Below are 14844 nucleotides of genomic sequence, written 5' to 3'. Positions count from 1 at the left end.
CACCTCCCTACTCCTGCTGGACACAGCATTTCTGGTACAAGCCAGGGTGCCACTGGCTTTCTTGGCCACCCAGGCACACTGCTTGCTCATGTTCAGTTGCTTGTCGATTAGAACCCCCCAGGTCCCTTTCTGCCACACAGCTTTTAGCCACGCTTCCACCTATCTATCTGCTCCTCAGAGTCTCTGATACTTGGTCACCTTGCAGCTCAGCCACCACGCACAGGAGGTCATCTCCCTGCTCCCTGCTCAAAGCTTGCAACCTGTTGTTAATGCTGTCACCCAGTGTTGCAGACAGGCTGTGGCACTCCCTGCAGACAAGAGAGCTGGACAGTCGCATGCCTCTGTGGCAGCGCTGTCTGGGTTGCTGAGTCCCCTCGCCCGAGCGGATGCCCTCGCTACCTGTTTGCCGAACAAGGGAAACCGAACAAACCCGAACCTGCCCGCGCCCCTTCCCTCCCGCATCCCGCTCGCTGCGTTACAACCAGCGGGGAAGTCCAGCTGCCATTTTCCCTTTAAACCGCCATTTTGGGCTGCCCTCCCTAGAGATGAGGCACAGGAAAATCCCCCCCCGCCCCCGGGGAAGATCCAGAATTTGGGAATCCCCTTGGCGCAGCAGAAAGCCACCTCCAGGCTCAGCCTTTTCCCCCACACCTCCCTTATCTAGAAACGCCAAAGAACTCTTTACATTCCCAAATTCCAGGGATTCTGCCCCAAAGCCAGGCCCTACCCCGCCTCCTCTCCCTTCTCAGTGGGGAGGGGGTGCCCGGGCCGATACCTCCTCCGCTTCCCGGGACCCCGGGGGCCGCGGCGGCAACTCCGCATGCCTGGCTCCGCCGCTTCGTTCATGGCCCCGTCCCTCGCTCCGCCCCCTCGCCAATCGCGCGGCGCCGCTTGCGCTTGGCTCCTCCCCCTCAGTCCTAGTCCCGCCCCGAAGTCGCCAGGCAAAGGCACGGGGAGGAGCGGGGGGCGTGGGCGTGGTCAGCCTTGCGGTGGGCGTGGTTTAAGGGCATGAGGCTCCGCCCCGCGGAAGCGCTGGGTCCTGGCGCCGGGCCGCGGTGAGTGCCCGGGGTGGGCACGGGTGGGTGCGCAAGGGGTGGGTGTCCGTGGGATGAGTCCCAATGGATTGGATGCCTGTGGGGTGGGTTCCCGTGGGGAGGGTGCCCAGTGGGTCAAGCGTAGCGTTGGTGCTCCGTAGGTGCTCCTGAGGTGGCTGCCCAGTGGGTTCCTAGGGTGGCTGCCCACTGGGGGTGGTTGCCCTTGAGGTGGGTGCCCGTGGGATTAGTCCCAGTGGGGTGGGTGCCGGTTGGGTGCACAATGGGTTTCTGATGGTGGGTGCCGTGAGATTATTCCCTGTGGGGAGGGTGCCCCTGAAGTGGGTGTCCCTGGGATTAGTCCCAGTGGGGTGGATGCCCGTGGGATGAGTGCCAGTGGGTTTCTGAGGTTGGGTGCCCGCGGGATTAGTCCCCGTGGGGGTGGGTGCCCGGCGGGTGGGTGCCCGTGGGGTGGGATAGCAGGGAGTGCCCACGGGCGATTAGTCCTCGTGGTTTGGGTACTCGTGAGGTGTGTGCCCCTCCCTAGCCTCCTGTCACCCCCCCGGGGGACCATGACAGCCCCCTCACCCCCGTCCCACTGTCACGATCTTTCCCTGTGCTGGGGGATGGAGACTGTGGGTGTATGTCCCCCCGCGGTGTCCCTGTCCCCCCCCGCGTGTCCCCCCGCGGACACTTCTGCTTTCGGAGGGCGGATGCAGGCGGCCCCAGGGGACCCTGCTCCTTCCTGAGGGGACAAAGGGAGAGGCACCCATGGGTGTCAGGGCACAGCTGCAAGCGCGGGGTGAGACGAGGCACTGTTCAGCCCCCTCACACATGTCACGACAGGAGCAGTGCTCAGCCTCCTCATACATATCACGATAGGAGCAGTGCTCAGCCCCTCACACATGTCACGACAGGAACAGTGCTCAGCCTCCTCATACATATCACGATAGGAGCAGTGCTCAGCCCCTCACACATGTCACGACAGGAGCAGTGCTCAGCCTCCTCATACATGTCACGATAGGAGCAGTGCTCAGCCCCTCACACAGGTCTTGACAGGAGCAGTGCTCAGCCCCTCACACATGTCACGACATGGCCTGTCCTCATGCCTTTCATGCGTGTTACTGTATTTCCAGTCCTCAGTCCCTTCACACATGTCACGACATGACCCATCCTCATCCTTTCACACACACATCGCAGTACCCTCAGGCCTCAGCGATTCAGCCATGTCGCAACAGGGCGAGCTCGTCTCACCCTCTACCACGCACACTTGTCGCGACAGGACCGGTCCTTCTTCCCTCACACAGGTCGCGATTACCTCTAGTTCTCATCCCCTCCCGCACACATTTCCCCATCCGACCCGTCTCACCCGCTGTTCCCACCCCTCTCGCCCCAGGCAGCCCGCCTGTCGCGACATGTCGGCGCCGCGGCGGGCACGGCTGAAGCCCTGGCTGGTGGCGCAGGTGAGCAGTGGCCTCTTCCCGGGGCTGCACTGGCTCGACCCCCAGCGCCGCCGCTTCGCCATCCCCTGGCGACATGCGACACGCCACCCCCACCCCGGCGACAGCGACCAGCACAGCATCTTCAGGGTGAGGGAGCAGCGGGGGCGTGGGGGGGAAATATCGCAACGTGGGGACAGAGTTCGACAAGGGGAAGGCGGGAGCGGGGGGGGGGGGGGCACAAAGGGGACATGGGATGGGGACATGGGGAGACAAAAGTGGTGGACAGGGGACCATGGCAGTGGGGTGACAAGGTGACCATAGGGACATGGGGTGATGGGGGAACAGAGTGACAATGGGGACGTGGTGATGGGGGGACACCAGGATGGAAGTAACGAGGGGACAGAGTGACAATAGGGAAGGGAGATAGGGGTGACAATGGGGACGTGGTGATGGGGGGACACCAGGATGGAAGTAACGAGGGGACAGAGTGACAATAGGGAAGGGAGATAGGGGTGACAATGGGGACGTGGTGATGGGGGGACACCAGGATGGAAGTAACGAGGGGACAGAGTGACAATAGGGAAGGGAGATAGGGGTGACAATGGGGACGTGGTGATGGGGGGACACCAGGATGGAAGTAACGAGGGGACAGAGTGACAATAGGGAAGGGAGATAGGGGTGACAATGGGGACATGGGAGAGGAGGTGGTGGGGACATGGGGTGACAATAGGGACAGAGGGCATGCGGCGGTGGTGTGCTGGGGTGCCAGCGGGTCAGGTGGTGAGGTGGCCAGAAGCCAGGACGCGGCAGTGGGGTGGAGGTGATGGAGGTGACAGACCCGAGCGGCAGCGCTGGGCCGGTGGCAGCAGGCTCCTGGGATGTGGTGCTGGGATGCCAGTGGCGTCCCAGGCTGGGGTGCCCACGACCCTCGCGTGTGCCCCCCCAGGCGTGGGCGCAGGAGACCGGCAAGTTCCGGGCAGGGGTGGACGAGCCGGACCCGGCCAAGTGGAAGGCAAACCTGCGGTGTGCCCTCAACAAGAGCCGCGAGTTCCGGCTGCTCTTCGATGGCACCAAGGCCACCCCGCTCCAGCCCTACAAGATCTACGAGGTCTGTGAGGGGCCCCCAGAAGGCACAGGTAGGGCCCAGCACCCCGGGCTGGCAGTAGAGGAGGGCTGGGGGTGATGGCAGTTCCTGAGGTCTCAGAAGCCCCCAGAGATCCAGCACTCGATGGGCTTCTACCAGCCCACGTGGTCCAGGCAGCACTCAGAGCTCCAGAACCCCGCAAGGACCCAGCGCCCCATGAGCCACCCCCACTCCCCTGAAGTCTCAGCACCCCACAAAGTTCTGCACCCCCATGAGGTCCCACCAGCCCATAAAGTCCCAGCACCCTATGAAGCTCCAGCATCAGAACCTCACAAGGGTCCAGCACCCCATGAAGATCCAGCACCCCACAAGGTCCCAGCACCCCATGAAGATCCAGCACCCCACAAGGTCCCAGCACCCCATGAAGATCCAGCAGCCCACAAGGGTCCAGCACCCTACGAGGACCCAGCACCCCATGAGGTCCCCACCCCTTCTCTCCTTGCAGATGAGGTGGCCGATGACGACTGCGACTGCGGCGAGGAGGAGGACATGAACCAGGTACCTGAGGGAGGGGGTCAGGCTAGGGAGTTCTCCAAACCGGGGACACCTCCAGGAGGGGTCCATGCACCCCAGCCCCATAACCATCCTGTTCTCCTCCCTGCAGCTCCAGAAGATGACATCTCTGAGCATCGTTGGTGAGTGAGGGACGCTGAGTGGGTGAGGGTGGTCAGATGGCATGAGGGGACACAGGGTGTGCCCACCTGATGGGTTTGGGTGCCCACAGCCACCTTCTGACCTCATGTTGTGTTCCAGACAGCCGGCCTGGGGTAGATCTGCTGCCACCCTACTCTTGGCCCAAGGAGGAGACCCACCTGGGCAGTGGTTGTCCCTTGGGACCCTTCATGACACCACCCCCAGTGCTGGAGGGCACCCATGGGACCCCTGAGATGTCCTCAGCCACCCTCACTGAGGTGGGACCTCCTCTAGGCACCTTGGGACCCCCAGATGCATGTCCCATGGCACCCATGGGGAACATCATCCCCAACCTGCTCATCAGCCCCCACATGCTGCCCTGTAAGGACCAGGCTGGGGTGGGGTGGCCACAGGGTGGCTGAACAGAGGTGGCCGTGGGTGTTGGGTGGCCATAGGGTGGTTGGATGGTGGTGGCCATGGGTATTGGGTGGCCATGGGGTGGTTGGATGGTGGTGGCCTTGGGCATGGGATGGCCATGGGTATGGGATGGCTGGATGGTGGTGGCCACCACAGGTATTGGGTGGCCATAGGGTGGTTAGATGGTGGTGGCCATGGGTATGGGATGGCCATGGGCATAGGGTGGCTGGCTGGAGTGACCATGGGTGTGGGGTGGTTGGATGGTGGTGGCCATGGGTTTGGGTTAGCCATGAATGGTTGGCTGGTGATGACCTCCCATCCATGCCCCTCTGGCAGTGACTGACCTGGAACTGAAGTTCCAGTACCGTGGTCGCCAGGTCTCGGTCCTCACCATCAGCAACCCCCACGGCTGCCGCCTCTTCCACAGCAGCTTGGAGCCCACCCAAGAGCAGGTGGAGCTCTTTGGCCCACTGACCCTGGAGCAGGTCCACTTCCCTTCCACCGACACCATCCCCAACGAGAAGCAACGTTTCTACACCCACCAGCTCCTGGATGTGCTGGACCGTGGCCTCATCCTGGAGCTCCAAGGTCAGGACATCTACGCCATCCGCCTCTGCCAGTGCAAGGTCTTCTGGACAGGACCTTGTGCCACCCAGGGTAATGGTCCCAACCCCATCGAGAGGGAGAAGAAGACCAAGCTCTTCAGCCTTGAGGGCTTCCTCAATGGTGAGAGGAGGAAGGAGAGGTTGTCCTGTGTCCCTTGGGGACACTGGATGGGGTGGAGGGGAAACTTGGGATGGGGGAACACCAGGTGGCATGGTGTGGGGAAGACCAAGCTGGGATGAGATGTGGTGGCATGGGGGGGGACACCACCCAACATATGGGGACCAGTTGGCATGAGGAGACCAAACCGGGACGGAGGAACAAGGTCCCATGGGAGGACACCAGCTGCCATGTGGAGACATAGTAACATGGGGGATCCAAGGTGGGATGGGGGAACACCAACCAGTGCACCAGGACCTGATGGCATGGGTGGGAACAAGTTGAGATGTGGTGGCATGGAGGGACACCACCCAATGTATGGGGACTAAGTGGTATGGAGGGACAAGGGGACCTGATGGCATGGAAGGACCAAGCTGGGGGGACACCACTCAGCATAAGCAGATCAGCTAAGACAAGGTCCCATGGGAGGCCACCAACTAATACATGGAGACCTGATGGCATTGAGGGACCAAGCTTAGATGGGGGGACACCAACTAGTAAATGAAGTCCAGTTGGCATGGGGGGACACCATGTAGCTCATGGGGACCTGGTTGGGATGGGGGGCAACCAAGGTGGTGCAGGGGTATGCCAGCATACCCATGGGATACCATGGTAGGACCAATCTGGTACAGTGGTGGGACGAGCCCCAGGTCCCATCTTACTCCTCACCATGGCACTGGGCTCTGCAGGCCTCATCCTCTTCCAGAAGGGTCAGACCACCACGCCACCACCCTTTGAGATCTTCTTCTGCTTTGGTGAGGAGTGGCCTGACCAGAAGCCCAAGGAGAAGAAGCTCATCACAGTGCAGGTGAGGGGACAGAGCCAGCCCAGGTGACAGACAGGTGGACAGGTGGGTGCCCTCACCCTGACTGACACGGTGGCACCTCTTGCAGGTGGTACCAGTGGTGGCACGGCTGCTCCTGGAGATGTTCTCAGGCGAGCTGTCCTGGTCTGCTGACAGCATCCCCCTCCAGATCTCCCACCCTGACCTCAAGGACAAGATGGTGGAACAATTCAAGGAGCTCCACCAGCTTTGGCAGAACCAGCAGCAACTCCCACCCGGGCAACCGGGACCTGGCCCCACCACCATGGGACACTGGACCTTGCCCCAGTGACCAGGAGACGCCCCAGTGGAGGTCCACCACCAACCCTCCCCTGACTTGTTTTTGGGGGTGGAACAGCAAGAAAAGAAGGTCCCAAGTGGTGGTGGGGGTGGTGGGATGGGTTAGGAGGCACCCAAGGAGAAGAACCAAGCTGGGCCATGAGATTTTTAACTTAGTTTTGCAGTTTTTTAGTTGTTTTTATTGTTCTCGAGGTGGCTCCAACACACCCCAGGAGAGAACATCACCCACTCCAGCCCTGCCCCACGCCCAGCCCTGGCGTCTTCTCCTCTTCTTCTCCTCCTCCTTCTCCTCTTCCTCCTCCCCCTTCGAGAAACAAATTAAAACCCAAAATAAAAACTCCAGAAACACAAAAAAAACACCCAACCCCAAAAAAAAAGGGAAATAAAACAAAACTTCTTCAAGCTGGTGGCCATCAGGTAGGACACAGCGCGGGAGGGTAGGAGCTCGGCCTCCGACTAGAGGGAGATGAAGACCTCCTCACATTCTTTTCAGGGGGTTTGGGGTCTCTCTGTTTTCTTTGTGTTTGTTTTTCTTCTTCTTTTGTTGCCTCTTTTTTTTTTTCTTTTTCTTTTTCCTCTTTTCATAGAAAAATTTACTGCTTCATGATCTGCTGCTGCTGCTGGGAGGACCTGGTTTGCTCCAGTGGTTGGCCTTCTGCGGGGATGGTTTTTTGGGGGGGGATGGGGGGGGTCTGATGGGTTTTGGTGGTGGCTTTTTGATGGGGTATTGATGGTGGTTTGTGGTGGTTCTGTTGGGTTTGAGGTGGTTCTGTTGGGTTTGTGGTGGTGGTTTGTGGTGGTTCTGATGGGCTTTTGATGGCTCTGTTGGGTTTGTGGTGGTTCTGATGGGCTTTTGATGGCTCTGTTGGGTTTGTGGTGGTTCTGATGGGCTTTTGATGGCTCTGTTGGGTTTGTGGTGGTTCTGATGGGCTTTTGATGGCTCTGTTGGGTTTGTGGTGGTTCTGATGGGCTTTTGATGGCTCTGTTGGGTTTGTGGTGGTTCTGATGGGCTTTTGATGGCTCTGTTGGGTTTGTGGTGGTTCTGATGGGCTTTTGATGGCTCTGTTGGGTTTGTGGTGGTTCTGATGGGCTTTTGATGGCTCTGTTGGGTTTGCCGCCTTCTATTGGGATTTTGATGGCTCTGTCAGTGACTTGTGATGGTTCTGGGTTTGTTTTGATGGTTCTGTTGGTGACTTGTGATGGTTCTGGGTTTGTTTTGATGGTTCTGTTGGTGACTTGTGATGGTTCTGGGTTTGTTTTGACGGTTCTGTTGGTGACTTGTGATGGTTCTGGGTTTGTTTTGACGGTTCTGTTGGTGACTTGTGATGGTTCTGGGTTTGTTTTGACGGTTATGTTGGTGACTTGTGATGGTTCTGGGTTTGTTTTGACGGTTCTGTTGGTGACTTGTGATGGTTCTGGGTTTGTTTTGACGGTTCTGTTGGTGACTTGTGATGGTTCTGGGTTTGTTTTGACGGTTCTGTTGGTGACTTGTGATGGTTCTGGGTTTGTTTTGACGGTTCTGTTGGTGACTTGTGATGGTTCTGGGTTTGTTTTGACGGTTCTGTTGGTGACTTGTGATGGTTCTGGGTTTGTTTTGATGGTTCTGTTGGTGACTTGTGATGGTTCTGGGTTTGTTTTGACGGTTCTGTTGGTGACTTCTGATGGTTCTGGGTTTGTTTTGACGGTTCTGTTGGTGACTTGTGATGGTTCTGGGTTTGTTTTGATGGTTCTGTTGGTGACTTGTGATGGTTCTGGGTTTGTTTTGACGGTTCTGTTGGTGACTTCTGATGGTTCTGGGTTTGTTTTGACGGTTCTGTTGGTGACTTGTGATGGTTCTGGGTTTGTTTTGACGGTTCTGTTGGTGACTTCTGATGGTTCTGGTTTTTTTCTGATGGCTGAGTTGGGTTTTGGATCATTTAGTCAGTGGCTTTTGAAGGTTCTGCTGGGGTTTGGATGGTTTTGATGGGGTTTTAATAGTTCTGTTGGTGCTTTTTGGAAGCTTCTGTTGAGTTTTGGAGCGTTTCTGGTAAGTCTGTTGGTCTTTGATGGTTTTGTTTGTGATTTTCAGGGGTTCTGTTGGTGACCTTTGATGATTGTTGGGGTTTGGATGGTTTTGTTGATGGTTTTGGATGGTTCTGTTGGGGCTTCTGACAATTCTTTTGGGTTTTTGATGGTTCTCTTGGGCTTCTCCCCCTCGTTTGTTGACTGGGAAGCGAATCCAGCGGGAATCCTCGCGCAGGCGGCACCAGCTCTCCGGGCTGGAGCGAGTGAGAGCCCCCTTGGCCAGGAGGAGCCTTGCTGATTGTGGGACACATTCTTGGTTTTGCTTTGTTTTCAGTCTTCTAAGAAAAAGACATTCCTAAGAAGTGGGGGGGGACACACACACAACAGAGAGGGTCAGTCCTCCCTGTCACAGCCCTGTAGTCCCACCCATGTGGTAGGGTGACGGTGCCCATGGTGCCACCACTGGCTCTTACCTGGGAGACGGGCACCGTGCCAGAGCAGGAGCTATCGGAACAAGCGGGTGAAGTCCCTCAGAGCCCAGCAGACTTGTTTACATTCTTCAGCACTGCAGCAACAACAACAACAAAAGATGGGAGGTGACATCAGGGAAGCATGGATGGTGTCACAGCATCACAGAACATTAGAGGTTGGAAGGGACTTCAAAAGATCATCGAGTCCAACCCCCCTGCCAGAGCAGGATCACCTAGAGTAGGTCACACAGGAATGCGTCCAGCTGGGTTTTGAATGTCTCCAGAAGAGACTCCACAACCTCTCTGGGCAGCCTGCTCCAGTGTTTTGTCACCCTCATACGGTAACAGGATGTTAGGAGTTGGAAGGGACCTTCAAAGATCATCAAGTCCAAGCCCCCTGCTAGAGCAGGACCACAGAATCCAGCACAGGTCACACAGGAACACATCCAGATGGGTCTTGAAAGTCTCCAGAGAAGGAGACTCCACAGCCTCCCTGGGGAGCCTGTTGCAGTGCTCTGTGACCCTCACAGTGAAGAAGTTCCTCCTCTTGTTGAGGTGGAACCTCCTATTTATATCCATATCCACCCTCACAGTGAAAAAGTTTTTCCTTATGTTCACATGGAACCTCCTAACCAGTATGTGATGGTGAGTGGGGACCAGGAGGTCAGTTGGGAGCTGTAGTGGCAACCAAACAGGTTCAGAAGCCTGTGGAGGAGACTCATGTGCCACTACTCTGGAGCTTGCTGGGCTGATCCCAGCCACAGAGGCAGGTCCAGGCAAGATCTGGTGACTCAGAGGGATGAGGAGATGGAGGATGGGTTGGGGGATGGCTTGGGAGATGGCTTGGGAAAGCTCCACAGGTTTCAGGCAAGAGCAGAAAAACCAGTTCAGTGATGGAAAAGGCAACGTGTGGTCTCCAAAGCTCCACTTCCCACAGCTGTGTGGTGCTGGAAACACCCCAGATGAGCCACCTGGGAGGATTCAGGGGTGACATCCCACCAGCACACTTGGCTCTTGGAGAGACACGGACAACTCGTGGCAAGCAGCAGGGAGGACCAAACCTTGGAAGAACACCAAGGTGCCAAGGACCACATTCTAGAGCCAAGTTCAGCATCCTGGCTCCTGGCATTGTGTCATAGAATCATTAAGGCTGGAAAAGACTTCTAAGGACATCAAGTCCAACCTCCTACCCATCCTCTCCATGTCCCCAAGTGTCCCCAGTATTTTTTGAACACCTCCAGGGATGGTGTCTCCACCACCTCCCTGGGCAGCCTGTTCCAATGCTTCAGTGTCCTGGCCCAGCTCAGGGGCTCCAGCACCACTCACCCACCTTGTGACCTGCTTGTGGAAGTCGGTCAGTTGTTTGTGTGTGACTTGGATGGCTCCTCCTGTCGTTTCCTTTGGTAAACCCTTCAGAGAGTTCTCCAGCCAACGACAGAATGTCTGCAGAAGAAAGGAGAAGCTCAAAAGGTGGAGCCAAGCCCTCCTGAGGTGGCCCATGTTTGGGCTCTGGCTGTGGGATGAAGGTTCTGAGGTCCTCCTCATCCCCCCTGCTCACCGGCCGGTCGATCTGCATGATCTCCCAGAGCACCTCGGCGACGTCGGGCAGGGTGTAGGGGGGCAGGCAGAAGCAGCACGTGTGCAGGAGCTGGTTGACAAGCTGCTGGCCCAGCTGGTTCATCACTTGGCTGATCAGCTCCTTCCGCACCTCAAAGTCTTCTTCATGCTGCAGGAGGAGAATCACAGGATCACACAAACATTCAGGTTGGAAGAGACCCTCAGGATCACCAAGTCCAACCATTAACCTCACTCTACAAGGCTCACCCCTAAACCATATCCCCAAGCACCACATCCAAACCATCATGAAACACAGCCAGGCTTGGTGACTCCACCCTGGGCAGCACATCCCAATCCCTGACCACTCTTGCTGGGAAAAATGGCCAATGCCATTCTGGGGTGGATTAGAAGGGGTGTGGTCAGTAGGTCGAGAGAGGTTCTCCTCCTCTGCTCTGCTCCAGTGAGGCCACATTTGGAATATTGTGTCCAGTTCTGGGCTCCTCAGTTCAAGAAGGACCTCAGGGAACTGCTTGAAAGAGTCCACTGCAGAGCCACAAAAATGATTAAGGGAGTGGAACATCTTCCTTACAAGGAGAGACTAAGGGAGCTGGGGCTCTTCAGCTTGGAGAAGAGAAGACTAAGGGGTGACCTCATTCATGTTTATGTGAAAAGGGTGAGTGCCAGGAGGATGGAGCCAAGCAATGCCCAGCGACAGGACAAGGGGCAATGGGTGGAAGCTGAGGCACAGAAAGTTCCATGGAAACAGGAGGAAGAATTATTTCCCTGGGAGGGTGACAAAACACTGAAACAGGCTGCCCAGGGGGTTGTGGAGTCTCCCTCTCTGGAGGTACTCAAAACCTGCCTGGACAAGTTCCTGTGTGACCTAGGTCTAGAGTGGTGGTGAATGGTGCTACATCCAGCTGGCAGCCAGGCACCAGTGGCGTCCCCCAGGGATCAGTGCTGGGCCCCATCCTCTTTAACATCTTCATTGATGATCTGGATGAGGGGGTCGAGTCAGTCATCAGCAAGTTTGCAGATGACACCAAGTTAGGAGCAGATGTTGGTCAGTCAGAGGGTAGAAAGGCTCTGCAGAGGGACCTCGACCGACTGGACAGATGGGCAGAGTCCAATGGGATGGCATTCAACAAGTCCAAGTGCCGAGTGCTGCACTTTGGCCACGGCAATCCCATGCAGAGCTACAGGCTGGGGTCAGAGTGGCTGGAGAGCTCCCAAACAGAGAGGGACCTGGGGGTGCTGATCGACAGCTGCCTAAACATGAGCCAGCAGTGTGCCCAGGTGGCCAAGAGGGCCAATGGCATCCTGGCCTGCATTAGGAATAGTGTGGCCAGCAGGAGCAGGCAGGTCATTGTGCCCCTGTACTCTGCACTGGTTAGGCCACACCTTGAGTACTGTGTCCAGTTCTGGGCCCCTCAGTTTAAGAAGGGCATCGAAACACTTGAACGTGTCCAGAGAAGGGCAACAAGGCTGGGGAGAGGCCTTGAGCACAGCCCTATGAGGAGAGGCTGAGGGAGCTGGGATTGTTTAGCCTGGAGAAGAGGAGGCTCAGGGGTGACCTCATTGCCCTCTACAACTACCTGAAAGGCAACCAGCACCAGAACAAGGGGACACAGTCTCAAGCTGTGCCAGGGGAGGTTTAGACTCGAGGTGAGGAGAAAGTTCTTCACCGAGCGAGTCATTCGGCATTGGAATGTGCTGCCCAGGGGATTGGACGTGGCACTTGGTGCCATGGTCTAGTCATGGGGTCTGTGGTGACAGGTTGGACTCGATGATCCTCGAGGTCTCTTCCAACCTCAGTTATACTGTGACACTGTGATCCTGCTCTGGCAGGGGGGTTGGACTGGGTGATCTCTCGTGGTCCCTTCCTGCCCCTGACACTCCCTGAAGGAGCCCACTCACGTCATTGGCCACCCCAGTGTGGATCAAGTCACGCAGGAACTTCATGACGCTGCAGTTGGCGTCCCGGTGATCCAGGGTGGTGGCGGCGATGGCCCACTGGAGGATGGGGATCATCACCTGGCTGCGCAGCAAGGTGACAGGGCTGCGCTGGATGAACCTGCACGGGCAGAGGGCAGGCGGGCGTTAAAGGTGCTGCTGAGGGATTCTCCCACCTGCCCAGGGGGATGGGAGGGGGCTCTCGTGGGGATGTTTCCGCAAGAAGTGGTTGAGGTGTGCCCCACGGAGCAGGAAGGTGACAAGGGAGCGTGGTTACCTGGCTGCTAGTCTGAAGAGGTCATCCACGGTGTCTGGGTGGTTCTGGAGACCGTTGGGCTGCTCTAGGAGCTGGAAGGTGGGGATGCACAGGGCCTAGGAGAAGGTCATAGTTAGGTGTGACTGCAGCTCAAATTGTCCTGCTCTCTGAAGGATTCCCACCAGGGACCACACTGGAGTGGATCAGAGTCCAGCTCCTCCCCCTTACATCAATGGACTTCTCATCTTGATGGGTCCTGAGGCACCAATCCCTTCCTCAACTACCAGCTCCTCCACTCACCAGTTCTGCTCCAACCAAAGACTTCTCTTTGGTTGTGTCCCACCCACCTGGGACCAGCCCAGGTCTGGTGGGAACTTCTCTGCTTCATGCAAGCCTCCCAGGCACCCAGAGAGTCTTAGTCCTGGCTTGGATCAGTAATAGTGTGGCCAGCAGGACCAGGGCAGGGATTGTTCCCCAGGACTGGGTGTTGGTGAGGCCACCTTTAGTGTTCAGTTTGGAGACCCTCATTCCAAGAAGGATGTGGAGGGGCTGGAGCCTGTCCAGAAAAGGGCAAGAAAGCTGTTGAAGGGCTTGGAGAACTAGCAACAGGGTCTGGAGAACTTGTAAGGAGCAGCTGAGGGACCAGGGGTTATTCAGCCTGGAGAAAAGGAGGCTGAGGGGAGAACTTCTGGCTCTCTACAACTCCCTGAAAGAAGGCTGGAGCCAGGTCTGGGTTGGTCTCTTCTCCCAGGTGATGGAAGAAGACAAAATGGCCTCAAGCTGCACCAGGGGAGGTTTAGGTTGGACATGAGGAACAATTTCTTTCCCTTGAGGGTTGTCAAGGCCTGACCCCCAGGGTGCCCAGGGCAGTGGTGGAGTCCCCACCCCTGGAGGGATTTCAAAGCTGTGTGGATGTGGTGCTGAGGGCCATGGTTTGGTGGTGACCTGACAGTGTTTGGTTAATGGTTGGACTGGATGACCTTGGAGGTCTTTCCCAACCTAATCCATTCTGTGATTCCATGATGCTGTGACTGAGACAAGAGGAACCCAGGGTGGTGGCCCTCAGGCCCTCACCTGCAGCATGTCGAGCAGTCCCTGCCTGCAGCCCTCCTCCATGCCATACTCATCCACCAAGATGCTGCCCAGGTAGAGGAAGCAGGAGTGCTGGTGTGCCCGGTACACATTCACCATCTGTGGAGAGACAAACACCACCTGGCAGCACCAGTGCCAGGCCAGCACCAGCACTGGGCTGCTGGAGCATCCCTGTGAGGAGCAAAGGCTGAGAGCCCTGGGGCTGTTACGCCTGGAGAAGAGCAGCCCCAGAAGGGATCTGCTCAATGCTCAGCAAGAGCTGAAAGACCTGTGGGGGCTAAGAGGATGTGGCCAGACTCTTGTCAGTGGTGCCCAGTGACAGAACAATGGGCAACAGGCACCAGCTGGAACCCAGGAGTAACTTGTTACTTTTGAGGGTGGGTGAGCAGGCTGCCCAGAGAGGTGGTGGAGTCTCCTCTGAAGAGCTTCCAACCCCACCTGGCCATTGTGATCTTGGACAAGCTGCTGTGGGTGACCCTGCTTTAGCAGTGGGGGTGGACTGGATGAGCTCCAGAGGTCCCTTCCAACCCCTAACCATACTGAGATTCTGGGGTATCTTCCATACCAAGCTCTCCTCTGAGGTTCATATATTGATAGAATGGTTTGGGTTGGAAGGGACCTTGAAGATCATTTAATTCCAACCCCCCTGGTATTGGCAGGACACCTCCCACTAGAGCAGATTGTTCAAGGCCTCAACTTCCAAGGCTCCACTTTCTTATCTCCAGAGGTCCCTTCCAACCCCTAACCATGCTGGGGTCCTGGCATACTTTCCAAATCAAGTGCTCCAACAACCTAAGCTCTCCTCTGAAGTTCCAAGGTTCCTCCAAGATTTATGGAGGAACTCTACGCCGGCAGCATTTCCCACCACCAGTTTCTGCCTAGCAGCTGCCCACAAACCACTGAGATGAATTCAGCAAGCATTTTCCACCACCATCATCTCCATGCAGGTGATGGAGAGCA

At 57.0% G+C, this 14844-nt stretch overlaps 2 protein-coding genes across 5 annotated transcripts in view; one reads left to right on the top strand and one right to left on the bottom strand.

Annotated features, from left to right (window-relative positions):
* Positions 1 to 981: 981 nt before the first annotated feature.
* IRF5 (interferon regulatory factor 5) lies at positions 982 to 6911 on the top strand. 2 transcript variants are annotated; one of them, XM_068169524.1, is made up of 9 exons: positions 982 to 1055; positions 2428 to 2620; positions 3420 to 3609; positions 4063 to 4115; positions 4222 to 4252; positions 4371 to 4631; positions 5004 to 5393; positions 6119 to 6237; positions 6323 to 6911. In XM_068169524.1, exons 1-9 carry the CDS (start codon positions 1009 to 1011, stop codon positions 6542 to 6544), a joined length of 1506 nt encoding a protein of 501 aa, XP_068025625.1. In that variant the 5' UTR covers positions 982 to 1008; the 3' UTR covers positions 6545 to 6911. The 2 variants fall into 2 exon arrangements, with proteins under 2 accessions (XP_068025625.1, XP_068025636.1); XM_068169535.1 differs by lacking the exons at positions 982 to 1055; positions 2428 to 2620 and having other exon boundaries at positions 3181 to 3581.
* TNPO3 (transportin 3) overlaps positions 6697 to 14844 on the bottom strand; it is a 36533-nt gene continuing 28385 nt past the window's right edge. Inside the window, exons 17-23 of one of the 3 annotated variants that reach the window (XM_068169502.1) lie at positions 13867 to 13983; positions 12814 to 12908; positions 12501 to 12657; positions 10585 to 10752; positions 10357 to 10469; positions 9030 to 9121; positions 6697 to 8894 (exon numbers count right to left, since the gene is read on the bottom strand). In XM_068169502.1, the coding sequence (XP_068025603.1) occupies positions 9061 to 9121; positions 10357 to 10469; positions 10585 to 10752; positions 12501 to 12657; positions 12814 to 12908; positions 13867 to 13983 (711 nt within the window). In that variant the 3' untranslated portion in view covers positions 6697 to 8894; positions 9030 to 9060. Of the gene's footprint in view, positions 8912 to 9029; positions 9122 to 10356; positions 10470 to 10584; positions 10753 to 12500; positions 12658 to 12813; positions 12909 to 13866; positions 13984 to 14844 lie in introns of all 3 variants that reach the window. The other 2 variants (XM_068169511.1, XM_068169495.1) reach the window with 2 other exon arrangements.

This window comes from Melanerpes formicivorus, unplaced genomic scaffold (genome assembly GCF_026170545.1).
Source record: "Melanerpes formicivorus ecotype bairdi unplaced genomic scaffold, bMelFor1.0.p_v2 SCAF_3, whole genome shotgun sequence".
In the NCBI taxonomy this organism is placed as follows: domain Eukaryota; kingdom Metazoa; phylum Chordata; class Aves; order Piciformes; family Picidae; genus Melanerpes; species Melanerpes formicivorus.
This window is presented reverse-complemented; position numbering and strand designations above follow the sequence as displayed.

Coding starts and splice junctions, on each gene's coding strand:
- IRF5 (XM_068169524.1), top strand. CDS start 1,009: ATGAGGCTCCGCCCCGCGGAAGCGCTGGGTCCTGGCGCCGGGCCGCG. Junction 4,116..4,221: donor AGGAGGAGGACATGAACCAG/GTACCTGAGGGA, acceptor TCCTCCCTGCAG/CTCCAGAAGATGACATCTCT. Junction 4,253..4,370: donor GACATCTCTGAGCATCGTTG/GTGAGTGAGGGA, acceptor GTTGTGTTCCAG/ACAGCCGGCCTGGGGTAGAT.